Below are 16,903 nucleotides of genomic sequence, written 5' to 3'. Positions count from 1 at the left end.
ATACCAGTCACACAACATGATCGCTTGCTAAAATCTGGAACTTAGATTGGAAGTCCTATAGATTAACCTTTTCTCAGATAGTAAACTTGAAAAAAGATTCATTATTCACAAAAGCACAAATTTGGAAAAGCCACCCACATGCTTGGTTACTACGTGATAAGTCTGATGGGATCTTGTTTCATTAAAAAATAAAGAGAAAATTATGGAAATTGTTTTTTAAAGCAAGGAAAATAAAGGAAACATCTTGAATATTTATTTCTTGAACAATTATTTAGTGTCAAAAATCTAACAGGCAAAACGAAACATAATAGTGAACAAAAACAAAGAACACTAACTTGTGGAGCTTACACTTTAAAAGGGAAGAACATTAACAAAATTAAGTTACAAAATGTTATAAAATTATATAAATTAAAAGAATAAATTTATATTTATATGCAATATGAACAGTGAGGGAAAGGAGTATTAAAACATGCACCTCAGAGAGTTCCCTGGTGGTACAGTGGGCTAAGGACCTGGCATTGCCACTGCAGCGGCTCAAGTCACTGCTGTGGCAAGAGTTCAATCTGTGGCCTGGGAACTTCCACATGTGGGGTGGGCATGGCAGTAAAAAAAGCCTCAGATGATTTAATCTATTTCAGAATCCAAACATACGGAATAAATATTAATCCTTAATTCAGTGGCATTTATTAAACACAACTACAGATTCTAAGGAAAAAATACAACAGAGATAAGAATTTGTAAAAGTTTTCAAGGAAACAAAATAATGCAAGAGTGAAGTTAAAATATATGCATTGGCTAAGTTGAAAGAAGACAATGGCCCCAGACCCAAATCCATGATAAAGAAGATATGTTTGAAAAATCTGTGAAAATCTGAAAGAAAAAGATGAAGAAGCAATTTGCAAAAGAAGGTAGGTGGCTTAGAGGACAAACTAAAGCACCAACCTAAGAAATCTATTTTTGAGGAAGAAATCAGAGTTGGAAAAAAGCACTAATCAGAGACTTCATGGGAGAATGCATTTCTGCTCTGAAGACTTGTGTCCACCCTGTCTCTTTATTTATACCCCATTCTCATACTTCCTTCCATTTTCATGCCATTGGGCTTTGAATGTGATGTTTCTCTCTCTTAACATATGCTCTTTTCTCCCATGTAACTGTTTCTCAGCATTCAGATCTAAGCGCAATCACCATTCCTTCAACGTCTCTGGCTTTTTCATTGGTTAAAAATCTTCCAACAGGAGCTCTCACTGTGGCCCAGTGGGATCAGCAGCATCTCTGGAGCTCTAGCACATGGGTTCCATCATGGGTCTTGGATCTGATCCCTGCCCCAAGGAGCTCCATATGCCATGGGGAGCCCCCCACCCTCCAAAAAAATCTTCCAACATATCTATAGCAATATATCACTTATCAAAATGCAAATTTTATGTTTTTATGGTTATTTGATAACAGTCTGTCTCCTCTACGAATCATAAGCTCTAGGAAAGTTTGGAAGTGAACTTGTTTTACCCACTCATTTTATTCCCATCATCTAGCTTGGTGTCTGACACATAGGTGCTTTATCAATTATTTTTGAAAGAATGAATGAGTGAATGAATAAATGAACTTTAAATATGTCAGTCATATGAAATGTGAATGTTTTAAATAAGAATTTAAAACACCAGGAAAAAATTAAAATAGCTATGTTAAGTCATTGGATAGGAAGGGATGTTTTCAGATGTTTTGAAGATTTTCTTTAATATCTTTAAATGAAAAAATAAATTTTAAAATGTCTAAAAAATGTTTTTTGACTGCCATCTACTTACTATGCACAGGGAATGAGAACATTTACAAGACGGAGCCTTGCTCTTTGGGAGCCCACAAACAAGGTGGAGGAATAGGCATGCAAACATATGGTAATATTTACTGGAATAAATACTGGAATAGAATTAAAATGTTCATGTGTCTCAGTCATAGAGACCATGCTAATCTCTTTGTTCTAATTATGACAACTGTATTTCTGAAGATTTTACACACAAAAAAGTATTGAGAATGAATCGCAACATATTTGGCTGTGGCCATTGTCACTTTCCTCTTGTGTGTCTTTTACTCTTCCTAAATAGACTTGCTCACCACCTGGAAGCCAAGAACTAGCCTGATGAGAAGATGATTACAGCAACACCCACTCTAAACCTGACTATCATAGTATATAACTAAAAGGTTTGGAAAAGGGAGTGTCCTTAGAAGTAGATGAGAAGTAGAAATTACAAAATGATCACCCAAAAAAACCTACAGACACACCTCTGACTCCCAACCAATCTCCACTGCTAAACTTGAGGCAGTTTCTAGTTCTATCCTGAAAAGCTTATGCCTTCGAATTAAATGGGAGAGATCATGTATTTACCAGGCACTTCACAATGAGGTAAGAGTCCAATCATTTTTAAGCAAGAGGTTTTTGAAAAGAGTGGAAGTGGAAAACATGAAGATTTTCAGAAAGCAAGAGAAAGGGTAACAGAAAAGTAAGACAAGCACCCAAAATACTTAGTCTATCCACCATAGACTTAAGTCTATGCTTAAGACTGATCTTACCAATAATGTTTCTATTCATTTAAACCCTCCTAAAATATTCCTTTGAGTCACATTCATTTTTTGAAAGTCTTCCTGTGTATCAAAATTCTAATAATTTATCTGATAATCTATTTTGTATCTGAATTTGGTTCAGATGATTACTTTGTCTATTTAGACTGTGTTTCTTATTACTTTTCAATACCTTATTTTCAGTTGAAGGCTATAAATGTACCAGAGGATAGTTGATACAGAGCTAAAATTTTTTCATACTTGGAAATGAGTACATCTTTTCCTTCTACTTGGCCTGTAGATAGGGTTTGTATCAAGAGCAGGGCTGGGTTTGAAGTTTCTTGTTGATATGGTTACCCTCAGTGCTCCAAGGGCTTCCCATTCCTCTAGGGAAACTGCCTATTTAGAGTCTACTCACTATGTGGATTAGGTTCTCCCTGTGCCCTGTGTTGGGGACATGGCTCGGATGGTCTGTATCAAAAAATGAGACACATGAACATGGGGAGATATCGACAAGGCTCTTCTGCAGAAGGGCATGGGTGCTCAAAAAGCATGCACAAAGAAGAAAAGACCCTCCCTATTTATTCCTAATGCAGGCGATGTACCTGTCCCCTTTCCATTGGTCAGGTCAGGGCACACATTCTTCTCGGTTGGCTAATTTGAAACAAATTGTTACTGGAAAAGAGGGAGGGGGAGGGGTCACAGGAAGCCATTTCAGCAGAAACTGGGGCAAAATGGAGTAACCAAGATTTCCTTTGATAGAAAAGACATCAAGTTATTTTCCACACCCATCACCCACAAACAGTCTGTCTTTTGCAATTCTCCCAAATATATCCAACTCATTTTTACTAGATGGTTGTTACCATGGGTGGACGAGGAGCAAGACTGAGGCAGGGTGTGTTAACCAGGTCTTGGGAGTGAACTGCCCCTCCCCCAGGAGTGGAGCTTTTCCTTCTCTTCCCTTCGCAGCTACAGAAGTTTTCATCAGTGCCCTCAAGGTACAGTTTTTATAGCCCTTCCCCACTGAAAAGAAAGATTAGTTCCTTAGAGGAAAAAGCAAAGAGTGGGCCAAGCAGAATGTAAGAAGGAGCTGCTGTTCTACCCTAGTCAGGACTGATGGTGCTCTAACTTCCCCTGAGGGTGGCTGGTGGGGATCCTGGAGAAATAAGCTGCCTTCGGGGGCTCCACTTTCTAATGCCAACCCACACTTGGTCTTTAGCAATTCATTAAACATTTCTATCTGAATCATTTTACTGACTTGTTTGGCATTAGGTGTTTTCTTTCCCAATTCAGTAAATGTTCAAATCGTGCTTCTCCCTGCAGGAGACTGACTCCAACTTTCCAGTTGTTTACCCACTAACCTCAGTTCGCTAATCCACTAGAGAAGAGTTGTAATTTGCATTTTTATCAGTTTTTTCTTATCATAAGGCTGTGGGTGCAACACTCTTTTCTGCTGTCTGCATGTCCGAGCTAAAACCAGAAGTCTCATTTTCATTCCTCTGATGTAAAGGAAAGTGTGTTTCAGTTAACTTCATGAATTCTCAAGACCAATTTGAGAGTACCACTTTTCCTTTCCTTCTCCTGATTCTAGCTAATACATTCTCCAAAAACTAGCCATAGTAAACAATTCTTAGCCATTCTTAAATATATCCTTCCTAAAGTTACTCATTCCGCAGACCCAAGTCATCAAGCTAGAAGACTTTAATTTTGTTTCTGTTGAGTTCCTTCTATCTTCTCAGTTGATTATTTTTAAGGACTGGAAATTTTTTTTAAATAGTAGGTCTTGTATTGTTACTCTGGATTTTTTGCCCAAAGATTTATCCCTAGCACCTTCACATAAAGAGTTCTAGTGATGTTCTCCCAGCAATACCTCCCATACTCTTATGATCTTTTCATTAATATAAAGTCTCTAAACAGTTGATAAAGAAAATAGCAAATAATGCCATTAAGAATGAAGATGGAAGAAAAGGTGTATCTTGCAAATACATGTCATATTTGGAATGACTACAAGAATATTTTCAATTCAGTAAAGTTGTTAGAATTTATTAGAAGTATATTATGCTGGACTTGAAAATGATTTTTTTTCTCCCAGGTCTTAAGGAAACATACAGATTTATGAAAACAGTGAAGTTTTCCATACATATTAATGCCACCTAAATATCTTTTCTCCCATATTAGCCATTCTAAGAAATTCAGCACAGTGTATCTATACTGCTGGGAAGAATATATCTTTTTGCCCTCCCTTCATAATTTATATTACATCATTTCATTTAGTTATCAAAAATGACATTGGTGAAGGATGTATTTTTATTGAAATACAGTTAACTTAAATGTTATTTCAGGTGTACAGCATAGTGATTAGGTATTTTTATAGATTACACACCATACAAACTTATTATAAAATACTGACTATATTCCCTATGCTATAGATTGTATCCCTGTGACTTATTTATTTTATAACAGGCAGTCTGCAACCTCTTAATTCCTTTCACCTATTTTGCCCCTCCTTCCACCTTTCTCCCCTCTGGCAACCACTAATTTGTTCTCTGTATTTGTGAGTCTGTTTCTGTTTTGTTATATTCATTCACTTTTTTTAGATTCCACATATAAGTAAAAACATACAATATCTATCTCTCTGTCCCTGATTTACTTAACTAAACATGATATTCTTTCCAGTTCCATCCATTCTGTCACAAATGCCAAGATTTCATTCTTGTTTATGACTGACTAATAGTCCATTTTGTGTGTGTGTGTGTGTGTGTGTGTGTATCTTCTTTATCCATTTATCCATTCATAAGCATATATATTGTTTCCACATATTGGCTATTGTGAATAATGCTACTATGGACATTGGGTTACATATTTCTTTTTGAATAATAATGGATGGATGACTTCTGAATTTACCAAGATTTACATATCATTAGGATACATTACATTATTATTTAGGAATTGACTTCAACAGTGTTGGAAGATAGAGGGAATGAAAAGTACTTACTGAACTGTGAAGGCATCTTGAGACCAAAAAACAAGGCAGACAGCTCCATGTAATCAATGGATCAGTTTATTATAGTAACCTATTCACATGGTGGGATCAGGCAGGCGATGATCCAGAAGCATTCACACCTGCATTCACATTGTTGAGGGGCCATTGGGACAATATTATAGTTAACCTAGGGAATGGGATAGGTGCTTGGAAATAGGGCAGACATTCCTAAGTCAAGATTTATGACGGGGTAACCAGCCCGGTGGATGCTAGGAATACATTTTCATCATTGTTTGGGGACTAACAGAGCATACAAGCTACCTGTTCCTAATTATTATTAAACAGTACCTATTAAGTGCAAAGTCCTTGATGACAGAGAAGTGATTTACTGCACAGTAAAGTCCTGGGTAGGTTCAGTGGAAGGACAGAAGAAACTCTAAGGGCCCAAGATGGCATCAGTTATTCTAATAACCATACAAACAGAAATTATAGACATCTGAGGGCTTGAAGAGTCTTGTAATTTCCATTTTATTTCATTTTATTTTAAAGTAACATTTGCTTAAGTTTTTCTTAGGGTTGATAGCAAAAAAAAAAATTGTATTTTGATTTTATTACACACCAGTCTTTTTTTCAATAGCTTTGTTGTAAGTAGAGCCCTGAGTACTACTTAGTCCATTTCTATAATTTGTTTTCTATATGAGTCACATATATAAATCATATATATCAGGCTATTACACTGAGAAAGGTTAAAAAGAAACAGTGCATTGTTTAAAAACTTAAAAATAGTCTACTCAGGCAGTTGTTTGTTGAATTCACAGATTTTTTTGAGTAATATATTTTAAAATTAGGTACATGAGTCATAAATTTTAAAATCACTTCCAAAATTTCCTACACCTACTATGTGGTTGAATAAATGGAAAAACATTTTAAATATACAATGGGTAAAATAAACTCATTGTTTCTAGACATCCTACAGCAGGAGGTAAGAAGAAATCAATGTAGGTTTCAAGATCACCATGTTGTGTAACAGCATTTACTAACCTAACCCTTGACAAAGGGCACCCTGGCATGGATGTCAGAACCTGATAGGGTAAGGAAGACATCCCTGTAGGGGGATGCAGAGTGAAGGTCTGATGTGAGGTGTTGATGCCTGAGAAGGGTGAGAAGGGTTGCCAGGTAGGAGAGCAGTAGCCCAGTACCAATGGTGTTGGATTCTGAGTGGGGTGAAGAGGGTCTCAGCAAGAAAGAGAAAGGGGCACCTGTAATGGCAGATTAGTGGCACTATGGATGGCAAACGGGTTGTCAATATCAGTATCTGAATTACTTTAGCATCATAGGTCTTACTATCTGATGGTGACCTTCTCCAACTTCATTATTCTTCAAGATTGCTTTGGTTTTTCTTGGCTTTAAACATTTCCATGTAAAGGCCAAATTAATCTTAGTCTCCACATTTCAAAAAGTTCTGGAATTTTGTTTGAGATTTCACTGAACCTATAGATAAATTTTGGGAGAACTGACATCCTTATGATATAAATCTTCAACAAATGAACATAACATAGGTCCTAATTTCTCCAAACAACTGCTTTGTAGTTTGGGGGGTGGGGGGCGAGTAGAAGTCTTAGACACCTGTTGTGAGATTTATTATTAGGACTTCAATGTGGTTTTTTTTGATGCTACACTAAGTACTATGCTTTACTAATATCACTTCCTAATTGCTATTGATATATGAAAAGCTACATTTGATTTTGTAGATTGCTCTTATAACCAGTGAACTTTGTCAAATTCACTTAATCATTTTGATAGTTTTTCTGTAGCAACTTTTGGATTTTTTTCAATACAAAACCAGTCACTGATAGTTTTTTTTTTTTTTCTCTTTTCTCATGCTTAAAATTTTAACTCTTTTTCTTCCCATTTCTCTGGCTAGGACATTCTGTTGGATAGAAATGGTGATAGCAGCCATTTTCTTCTCACTCCCAACGTCAGCAGGAAAGCTTTTAATATTTCCTGTTTAACTATAAAGTTTGCAGTAGGGTTTTTTTTTAATCATGATCATATCCTGAAGCATAGTACATGGAATTCGATGTGATTTTTTCCCATTCTAAGTAAATATTCACTTTTAACCTCATGTTATATACATTTTGAATTTTTTTAATAGCCCTTTCAAACTTGCTAAGCTTACAAGCCCCGCCCCCCCCGTCCCCCCCCCCCCACATCCCCACTGTTGAGTGTACTCAGTGTGGAATCAGGTACACAGGCTCTTCCCTGTCATCCTGCAGCCCCGGCTTCACAGTGTCATCCTTTCTCCCTGTGCTTCTTGCCTCTTGGTGCTTGGTGCCCCTTGAGGCCTAATATCCATAGTTCAGGAAGGGAGAGAAAGGGTAAAATGTCTTCCCAGAAAGCTTTGTCTCTGGATTTCGGAAATAAATTTGGTCTTGAATCATAGTTTGTTTGGTTTTTTTAAATTTTTTTTCTTTTTAGGCCCTCACCCACAGCATATGGAGGTTCCCAGCCTAGGAGTCTAATCGGAGTTGTAGCTGATGGCCTGCATCACAGCCACAGCAATGGAGGATCTGAGCCGTGTCTGCAACCTACACCACAGCTCAGGCAACAACGGATCCTTAACTCGCTGAGCAAGGCCAGGGATTGAACCCACAACCTCATGATTCCTAGTTGGATTCCTTTCCACTGAGCCATAACGAGAACGCCCATGATTATTTTTAATACGCCCAGAGACAAAGCCTCAAAATTCATCATGAGTCTAAAATTTAACTCTTCATGCTACCCCCAAACCTGTTCTATATTCTACCATGTCATTCTCCTCTCTGCTGCTTGCTTTCTTTTTTCTTTTTAGGGCCACACCTGCTGCACATGGAAATTTCCAGGCTAGGGGTCAAATAGGAGATGCAGTTGCCAGCCTGCACCACACCACAGCCATGAGGGATCTAAGCCAAAACTGTGACCTACACTGCAGCTCATGGCAACTCCAGATCCTTAACCCACTGAGCGAAGTCAAGGATCAAACTCACATCCTCATGGATACTAGTTGGGTTCATTTCTGCTGAGCCACAACAGGAACTCCTCCACTGCTTTCTTCTTAAGTGGCACATCCAATTTTCAGGAAATTATATTGCTCCGCAAAATATACATACACAATTCATCCAGGAACTGCCTGTCTCGTGTCCAGCTTGTGGCCTATTTTCTGTCTAACTCGTGTTCTTTTAACTTTCAACTCAGTCTCCTACCTACATTCCAGTCTCCTTCTAAGATCATCCTGGATGACAGCTTCTTCCACCCTGTTCTGTCCCTAGAGACACTCCCATTCCCTTCATATGACACATAAACAACCAGAATATATTGACACCCACCTCTCCAATCCTCCCTCCCTGCAGTCTCCTCACCAATAAGCAAGTTCTATCATTATACCTACACTGACTGTCCTTTCAGTGGGAGGAAGAATAAGGAGTAAACATATTGTTCATTCTTCTCTCTTGCACCAGAAACTCCATAGAGTCCAGAAGACCTCTCGCATCTCTAAAATCCGTTCACACCTTTATCGTATCCCTCAGGTACTAAATAATGATGAGTAGATTTAGTTTTAAATGTGCAGCTTGAATTTGACTAACCCCAGTTCCATAACAGAAGCTACCTTTTAAAAGTGTCCTTTTTCTCTAAGACAATATGTGGACAATTGGGGTTTGTGGTCTAACTCAAGACACTATGTGTGACATGATCATCTGACTGAGGAGGCCTCTTGTATCCAGGAAAATGATTTCTTTGGACAACATCTGGCACCATGAACAGCCTTTAAGGATTAGTGTTTTTCTGATCCTGTCCTTTCATCCTCTGACTTAGACATTTGTTTTTAAGAGAGTTTAGTATCAGGTTTGAATTGCTAAAAAAAAAAAAAATTCCAACAACCTTTGCTACATAATTTTTAATTACCCATTTAAGCTTGTCAGAAATCTCAACAAAATGAGCAGATCCATGATGTCAGTAATAAAGTAGAGGATTAATTGAAAGCAGGTGGTGGCACATTACTGCCTAATCTATTTTTTTAAAAAATCATGTCTGGAGTGAAAAGGGAAAGTAAAAGAACAACTATTTAACTGAAAATAGAATTAAAAGATTTCAGCTTCTTTCACTTGAAGTGATCATTTTAAATAAAATGCTTCAATATTCACCTAAGAAGACAGGAATTTCAGTCTCTAAATAATCCTGATATCAAAGCAGAAATTCAATGGAGTTAAATAGATTTTCATAATAGGAAATTCTTAGAATCATTTGTAAATGGAGATATGGAAAATATAAACTTATATTGCATGAGTTAAAAGAGAAATTGCTGTTTTAACATAAAAGTAAAGTTGGTTTTTATGTCCTGTTTTGAAGGTTGTGATAAGAGTCGCTCTGAGGAAAATCTCAAGCATCACTGTTCCCTCAGAAATACCATCAGTGAACATTTTTTTAACTTGAGTTTTAAAAAAAAAAAAAAATTTGAGGGTCTTAAAGACAAGGAAAAGTTACCCGCAATACCTCTACTGATTTAAACAAACAAAAATTATGTTGTAGTATGCCCTCCAGTCTGGGAAGCATGAAGTATATTACAGTTTAGTTTTCAATTCCTCATTATTCAGAACTTTGGAATTTTGGTCCAACTCTTTGCCCTCATTTTCCTTCTCTGTAAACTTTGCCGCAAGCGTAGTTTCTGAAGAGGCATTTTCCTTAGGGAGATGATACTTCCTCAAAATAATTAGGATCAAAAAGGCTGGAATATAACTTGATCCTCTTAGTGCTGCTGGCAATCCAAGGTAGATGTATCTGTCCAAAAAATAAATAAATAAATAAACCACATTAAGTCTTACAGTTACAATGTGGTGAACACAAATGAGCTTTACATATTTTTAATTGCTATTTTATTCCCATAAGAACAACAGAAGCAAATTGTTTTGCATGCCAATCATATATAAGCAACTTTGCTGAACTGGCTTATTTATTCTAATGTTAAAATGATATTTGGAATTTTTTTTTCTTTTTATGGCTGCACCTGCAGCATATGGAAGTTCCTAGGCTAGGTGTCAAATCTTAGCACAGCCACAGCAATCTGGGACCAACCGCTGCAGCTTGCAGCAATCTTGATCCTTAACCCACTGAGCAAGGCCAGGGATGGAACCCACATCCTCATGGATACTAGTTGGATTCTTAACACTCTGAGCCACAATGGGAACTCTGATATTTGGAATTTTTAACCCAGAAAATCCAAATTTATTTTCCTCTTTCCTAATCTTTTATCATCATCTTTTTACATATTCAGAATCTCCAACTTAAATTTACTACTGAAAGTGATAGCAGTTTTATTTTTATTTTTACTTATTTATTTATTTATTTTTGTCTTTTTTTGCCTTTTCTAGGGCTGCTCCCGCAGCATATGGAGATTCTCAGGCTAGGGGTCCAGTCGGAGTCTAGCCACCAGCCTATGCCAGAGCCACAGCAACTCAGGATCCGAGCCGCATCTGCAACCTACACCACAGCTCATGGCAACACTGGATCCTTGACCCACTGAGAAAGACCAGGGATCGAACCCACAACCTCATGTTCCTAGTCAGATTCATCAACCACTGTGCCACAACGAGAACTCCTGGCAGTTTTATTTTAGTATTAATGAGAAGTTTCAAAAAAATCACCATTATGATATTTACTTCTGAGTTTTTCAGGTGCTCTTAATTGGATTAAGGAAGTTCCTCTCTTCTGAGTTTGCTCAGAGTTTTAGTTGTGAATTTGTAAACTATCACCAAATCATTTTAATACATGTAGTTAGAATGTCCAATATTATTATTGTTGTTGCATAACAAACTCTTTGTTAGTTTATATACATTATTGGATTCAATTTGCTAATTTTTACATGTTTATGTAAAATCAGCTTACACTTTTTTCCTTGTGCTGAACTAGTCTAATGTCAATATCAAGACTATACTAGTTTTTTAAAATGCGTTTTGGCATTTTCTCTTTTACATTTCTGGGAATAACTTGCATAATTCAGGAATCAACAGTTCATTGAAGGTTTGTAAGACTTGCCTTAATAGCTTCTGGATTTGGATGACTTTGGAAGATGAGAGTTTTTGACTGACTCACATTTTAAAATAGCTATGAAAAATTCATGTTTTCTATATATTTATAGTAAAAATTGGAAATATATACTTGTCTAGAAAACTCTCTGTTTAATATGTTTCCAAATTATTTTGTCTAAAATTCCTAATATCTGTATTTATAGTTCCTTTTTCATTCTTAATAGAATTTATTTGTGCCTCTTCTTTCTTTATCTGCCTTTCCAGATTATTCTTAGTATTATATTTTAATCTTTTTTATTTGTCTTTTATCATTTTAAGGCCACACCCATGGCATATGGAAGTTTCCAGGCTAGGGGTCAAATTGGATCTGTAGCCACCAGCCTATACCACAACCACAGCAATGTCAGATCCAAGCCACATCTGCGACCTACACCACAGCCCAGGCAACGCCAGATCCTTAAGCCCCTAAGCAAGGCCCACTATTTTAAAACTAGGCTCATAAATATAGTTCTACTTCTATTTTTTTTTCTTTTGTCTTTTTGCCTTTTCTAGGGACGGTCCTGCAGAGGTTCCCAGGCTAAGGGTGAAGGTTCCCAGGCCAGGGGTCCAATCAGAGCTGTAGCCGCTGGCCTACTCCAGAGCCACACCAACACCAGATCCGAGCCACATCTGCGACCTACACCACAGCTCATGGCAACACCGGATCCTTAACCCACTGAGCAAGGCCAAGGATCAAACCTGCAACCTCATGGCTCCTAGTCAGATTCATTAACCACTGAGCCATGATGGGAACTCCTACTTCATTTATTTTTAACTATTGCACTACATTGCAAGGTATAAACATACCACAGCTTACTTACTATCCATTTTTTTATTGGACACTTAAATTGTTCCAATTTTTTTCTAATAGCAACACTACTGTAATAAACCTTCGTTTACATGTCTGCTTGTACATATGAGCAAGAGTTTCTCTAAAATATATCTATGAGGCTTCTGTTACACAATTTAGTAAATATTGCTCAAAAGTTCTCATTTTTATTTACCACCAGAAGTATTTGAGACTTTCTGATGCTCCTAATTTGTGTTTTATCTTCCTTCATTGTCTATAGTATCATCTGTTGCAAAGAAATTTAAGGCTTTATATGCAGTCACATTTCTTGCTCTCCAATTTCTGTTTTTGTTTCAACCCAAGACAATAAGGATCATAAAGGTATTAAGATCTATAATTGTTGATGACCTATCTGCTATGAGCCTAATTGTTATTTCTTTATAAAAGCCACACGTTTATTTATTTGGATAACATTTATGCTTTTCTTTATCTTGAGGGTTTGCAATTTCACTCTACCATGTCTATTTATATTTACTCTGCAAGGCATTTGAAGTGCACTGATCTGAAAATGTATGTCTCTTAAATGCTAGAAAATTCTAAGGCATTAATTATTTAAATTATCTCTGCCATTTCCTCTATTTTCTCTTCTGGAAAATTTCTGAGATATATCCTTTAGTTGTAATTTGGTATTTAACATTACTTAGGTAGTTCATTTTTGTTTAATCGGTTCAAGTCATTGATTTACATTCTATATAGATTCTTCTGTACTCTCTTCCAGCTTACCAACTCTCATTTTAACTATGTTGACTTGAAAATCATCATGTATTTAGGATTCCTTTCATTTATTTCCTTTCTATTAATCTCTAATATTTCCAAGAGTTCTTTTGATATTCTTATTGCTTCTACAATTTTTTCATAATTTCTTGTTCATATTTAATAGATATTATGCCATCCATTTACTAGTTTTAATCCTATTGTGCTAGTAAAGCATACTTATTTTAAAGTCTTTGCCAGACTCTTACATTAAATTAATTTTTTTTTTTTAGTTTTCTAATGATTTAATCTAGAATGAAGTCATGCTTCAATTGGTAATTCATGTGCTTTTCTTTTTTACTACTGGATTTATGTATTTTTTTTAAAGTTTTGGTTTACAATCTCCTTTTGAGTATTTTGTTGTTCTTTGTTCATTTTGGTTATCTTTTCTTGCTGTTTCTCTATATTTACTCCTTCAACTCTGATATTTTTCCCTTTGCTTTTCCCAATCCCCCAGGTTCTCCTAGTTTTTTTCATAGTGGTTTTCACAGTGATACTGGGAATAATCTCAGAGGGAACAGATCACTTGATCTAGTTCTTGTGTGTATCTGTATCTTCTTCCTTAGTAACACAACAATAATGTACAAAAGGTTTTTTAAAAAAAATGTCTTTTACAATGAGGTTTGTATTAGTTTCCTACATTAGCTGTTGACTGGATTAAAAAAATTGCTATATATCTATTAGACAATTCTTGCATAGTTTGGTGGTTCACATCTTCTATATCATCACTAATCTTTTGTCAGTATTTTATAGTCACCTGTAGAAGTGTGTTAAAATTTTCCACTCCAATTGTGGATTTCTTATAACTTCGTGGATTTTTGTTTTATATATTTGAAATTATGTTGATAGATTTATATGTGTTCATGATTGTTATAATTTTTTTTTTATGGCTGCACCCATGGCATTCAAACCCTTGATGTTCCTGGGCCAAGGACTGAATCCAAGTGGTAGCAATGGCATGAGCTGAAGCTGCGGCAGTGCTAGATCTTTTAACCCACTGCATTAGGTGGAGATTGAACCTACACCTCCACAGCAACCCCAGCCACTGTAGTCAGATTCTTCACCCACTACACCACAGCAGGAACTCCGATTGCATATATTCTTGGTAAAGTATTTCTTTTATTATTAAGCAATACCTTCTTTAACTCAGTTAATCCTTTCTATTTAAATTCTGTCTTATAGTCATTAATATAACCACAGAAACTTGATTTAATATGTCTGGTATGTCTCTTCTGATCTATATCTTCAAAATTTCTTTGCATTATATTTTCTTAGTCTATCTCTTATAAACACATACAGTTGGAATTTCGAAAACCCCAATATGAAAGGCACTATCTTTTAAGAAGCAAATTCAACTGGTTTACATCTACTATGAAACCTGGTATATTTAGGCTTATATTTTCAATTATTTTGTGTGCTTTTATTTCCTGTTTCTTACTTTGATCTACTTTTCCTTAATCCTTTCTCCCCTTTCTATTAGATAGTAATAAATGTAAGTGTCCATTCTTATATTTTTGGCAAAATTTAAAGTTAAGCACTACTTCTGTTCTTAAGAACTGTAAAAGAGTCCTAGATCTTACCTGGATTTTAAGCTAACAGATTAGCCTGCCATAGCTGTATGGATGCTGGTGTGGATACAAGATCCCTTGGCAGAGATGAAGGACTTTTTATTCACAACACAGCAATCAGCACAAGTTTCATTTCAGGCTGGTTTTTACCCTCCCAAGTCCAAAGTGGGGATGCAGGAGACTCAAATGGATGTTCTACACACACTGGGTTTGGATCATAGATAAGCAATTCTGAGTTTAGGAAATTCCAAACTTTCAAAGGAGCTGAAAGCAAATCTTCCAAACTTTGCCCAAGAGGGAGATATTACCTTTATTATCTTGGGCAGAAAACTCTGCTCCAGAAGGAAAGACCATGTTTATCTTCTAAGGTCACTTATCATTCAAACATTTTTGCACAGATAGTTAGAACAAAAGCCTCTGCTAACAAGATAGGCAGAAACTCAAGGAACCCATCAAGAACTGGGTGGGAGTTCCTGTCGTGGCACAGGAAGAGTTTTTTCCAACTAAGAACCATGAGGTTGTGGGTTCGATCCCTGGCCTCGTTCAGTGGGTGAAGGATCTGGCATTGCCATGACCTGTGGTGTAGGTCACAGACGTGGCTCGGACCTGGCTCTGGTGGTGTTGTGGCTGTGGCATAGGCTGGCAGCTATAGCTCCGATTCAATCCCTAGTCTGGGAACCATTATATGCCGTGGGTGTGGCCATAAAAAGCAAAGAAAAAAAAAAAAAGAATTGTCTAGCAACATCTAATTCTTGTTTCTACATTGTATTTGTTTCTGGTGAATTTTCTTATGACACTTCATTGGCCACTCTAATTAATCTAACTGACAGAGGATGGTACCAAATATAATAGCTTTGTCTGAAATAGCATTGTAATCAAGGCTACTGTCAACTGGAATCCAAGCAGCAGGATGAGGCCAACTTACACTAAAGATCCCTGCTGTTCGTCAACTTGGGTCTGCCTCCACTTTACCTCTAAGGAACTTCAGGAGGAAGGAGAATTAATGAAATCACAAATATTATTCTGTTAGATAGGATAGGAGAAGGAATCGGACCAAGGTGAGTCTGAGCGGGCCCATAATCATTACCAAAAAACAGGAGGGCTGCAATCAAACAATAAGAACACTCACAGACACAACACCAGGCAACTCTTCAGGGCACTTCCCCTTAACCTGTCCCCACCCCCGTGCAGATAAGCCATCCTGCCTGAAACCAAATGCATCCCATACAGAGATCAATCCACATTCATCCCTCACACATGCAGTGGCTGGGGAAAGAAAAATTAGTGGGCCTGGGGTGGGAGAAATTAGGTTCCCAATCAGGTCTGCAACATGGGGAAATAAAGGAAAACCCAATTGTGAAGGCCAATCCCAATTCACAGGGCACAGGGCTCGCTCACTCTCAGAACGTATTTAAATAAATCTGCTGCATACTTCCATTGCTGCAAACTTGATTCGACTTGATTGCAGTCTCCAAAGCAACCCTCAGCGGCAGTGTTTTCGTTCAGGCGACGGTTACGCCCCCTTAAAGCACCCCAACAAGAATGGTAACTCCACCCGAGACGCAGTTGCTTTAAGGGGGTTCTCTTCAGTTACGCAGGCCGCCACTTGGGTCCCAATTTAAGCTCCAGCCTAGAGAGCTTGCCTGCATCCCTAACACCCACCACGTCAATTCTTTGTTGCCCTGTGGGTGGGATTGAGGAAATAACGCAGAGCCTTAACAATTCTGTCTGCTCCCTTCACAGTTCTTGATATATATCCTTTTACCGATCAAGAAATGATCTTAGATATTTTTTAAAAAGCTAATATCAATTTTTTAGCAAATGAAAGAGTTTTCTTACTGCCCCATAAATATTAATACAAATTTAAACAAAATTCTGCTTTCCAAATGGAAAGGAATGTGAAAATAGAGACAATGCAAGAATTTTGTTCAAAAGCAGGTTAACAGTATCATATGTCTTTTGTTGAAAATAAGATCTATATTAGCAGAAAATAAGCCTTTAAAAGACATAAAGAATATTGTGTCAGTGAAATTTATTAAGGGAGAATAAATACCATTTTGGAGATCAGAAATGGATGACAATAGGAAGTAAGGATTTA

The 16,903-nt window shown here is 36.9% G+C and overlaps 1 protein-coding gene across 6 annotated transcripts in view; it reads right to left on the bottom strand.

Moving 5' to 3' along the window:
• Positions 1-9,452: 9,452 nt before the first annotated feature.
• The window catches only part of SLCO1A2 (solute carrier organic anion transporter family member 1A2), a 91,479-nt gene continuing 84,028 nt past the window's right edge, over positions 9,453-16,903 (bottom strand). For all 6 annotated transcript variants that reach the window (XM_047787441.1, XM_047787444.1, XM_047787443.1 and 3 more), the window contains one exon: positions 9,453-10,348. In XM_047787441.1, the coding sequence (XP_047643397.1) occupies positions 10,132-10,348 (217 nt within the window). In that variant the 3' untranslated portion in view covers positions 9,453-10,131. The remainder of the gene's footprint in view (positions 10,349-16,903) is intronic.

The sequence above is a fragment of the Phacochoerus africanus genome, chromosome 7 (genome assembly GCF_016906955.1).
Source record: "Phacochoerus africanus isolate WHEZ1 chromosome 7, ROS_Pafr_v1, whole genome shotgun sequence".
In the NCBI taxonomy this organism is placed as follows: Eukaryota; Metazoa; Chordata; class Mammalia; order Artiodactyla; family Suidae; genus Phacochoerus; species Phacochoerus africanus.
Note: the sequence above shows the minus strand (reverse complement) of the source record. Positions and strands in the feature narration are given on the sequence as shown.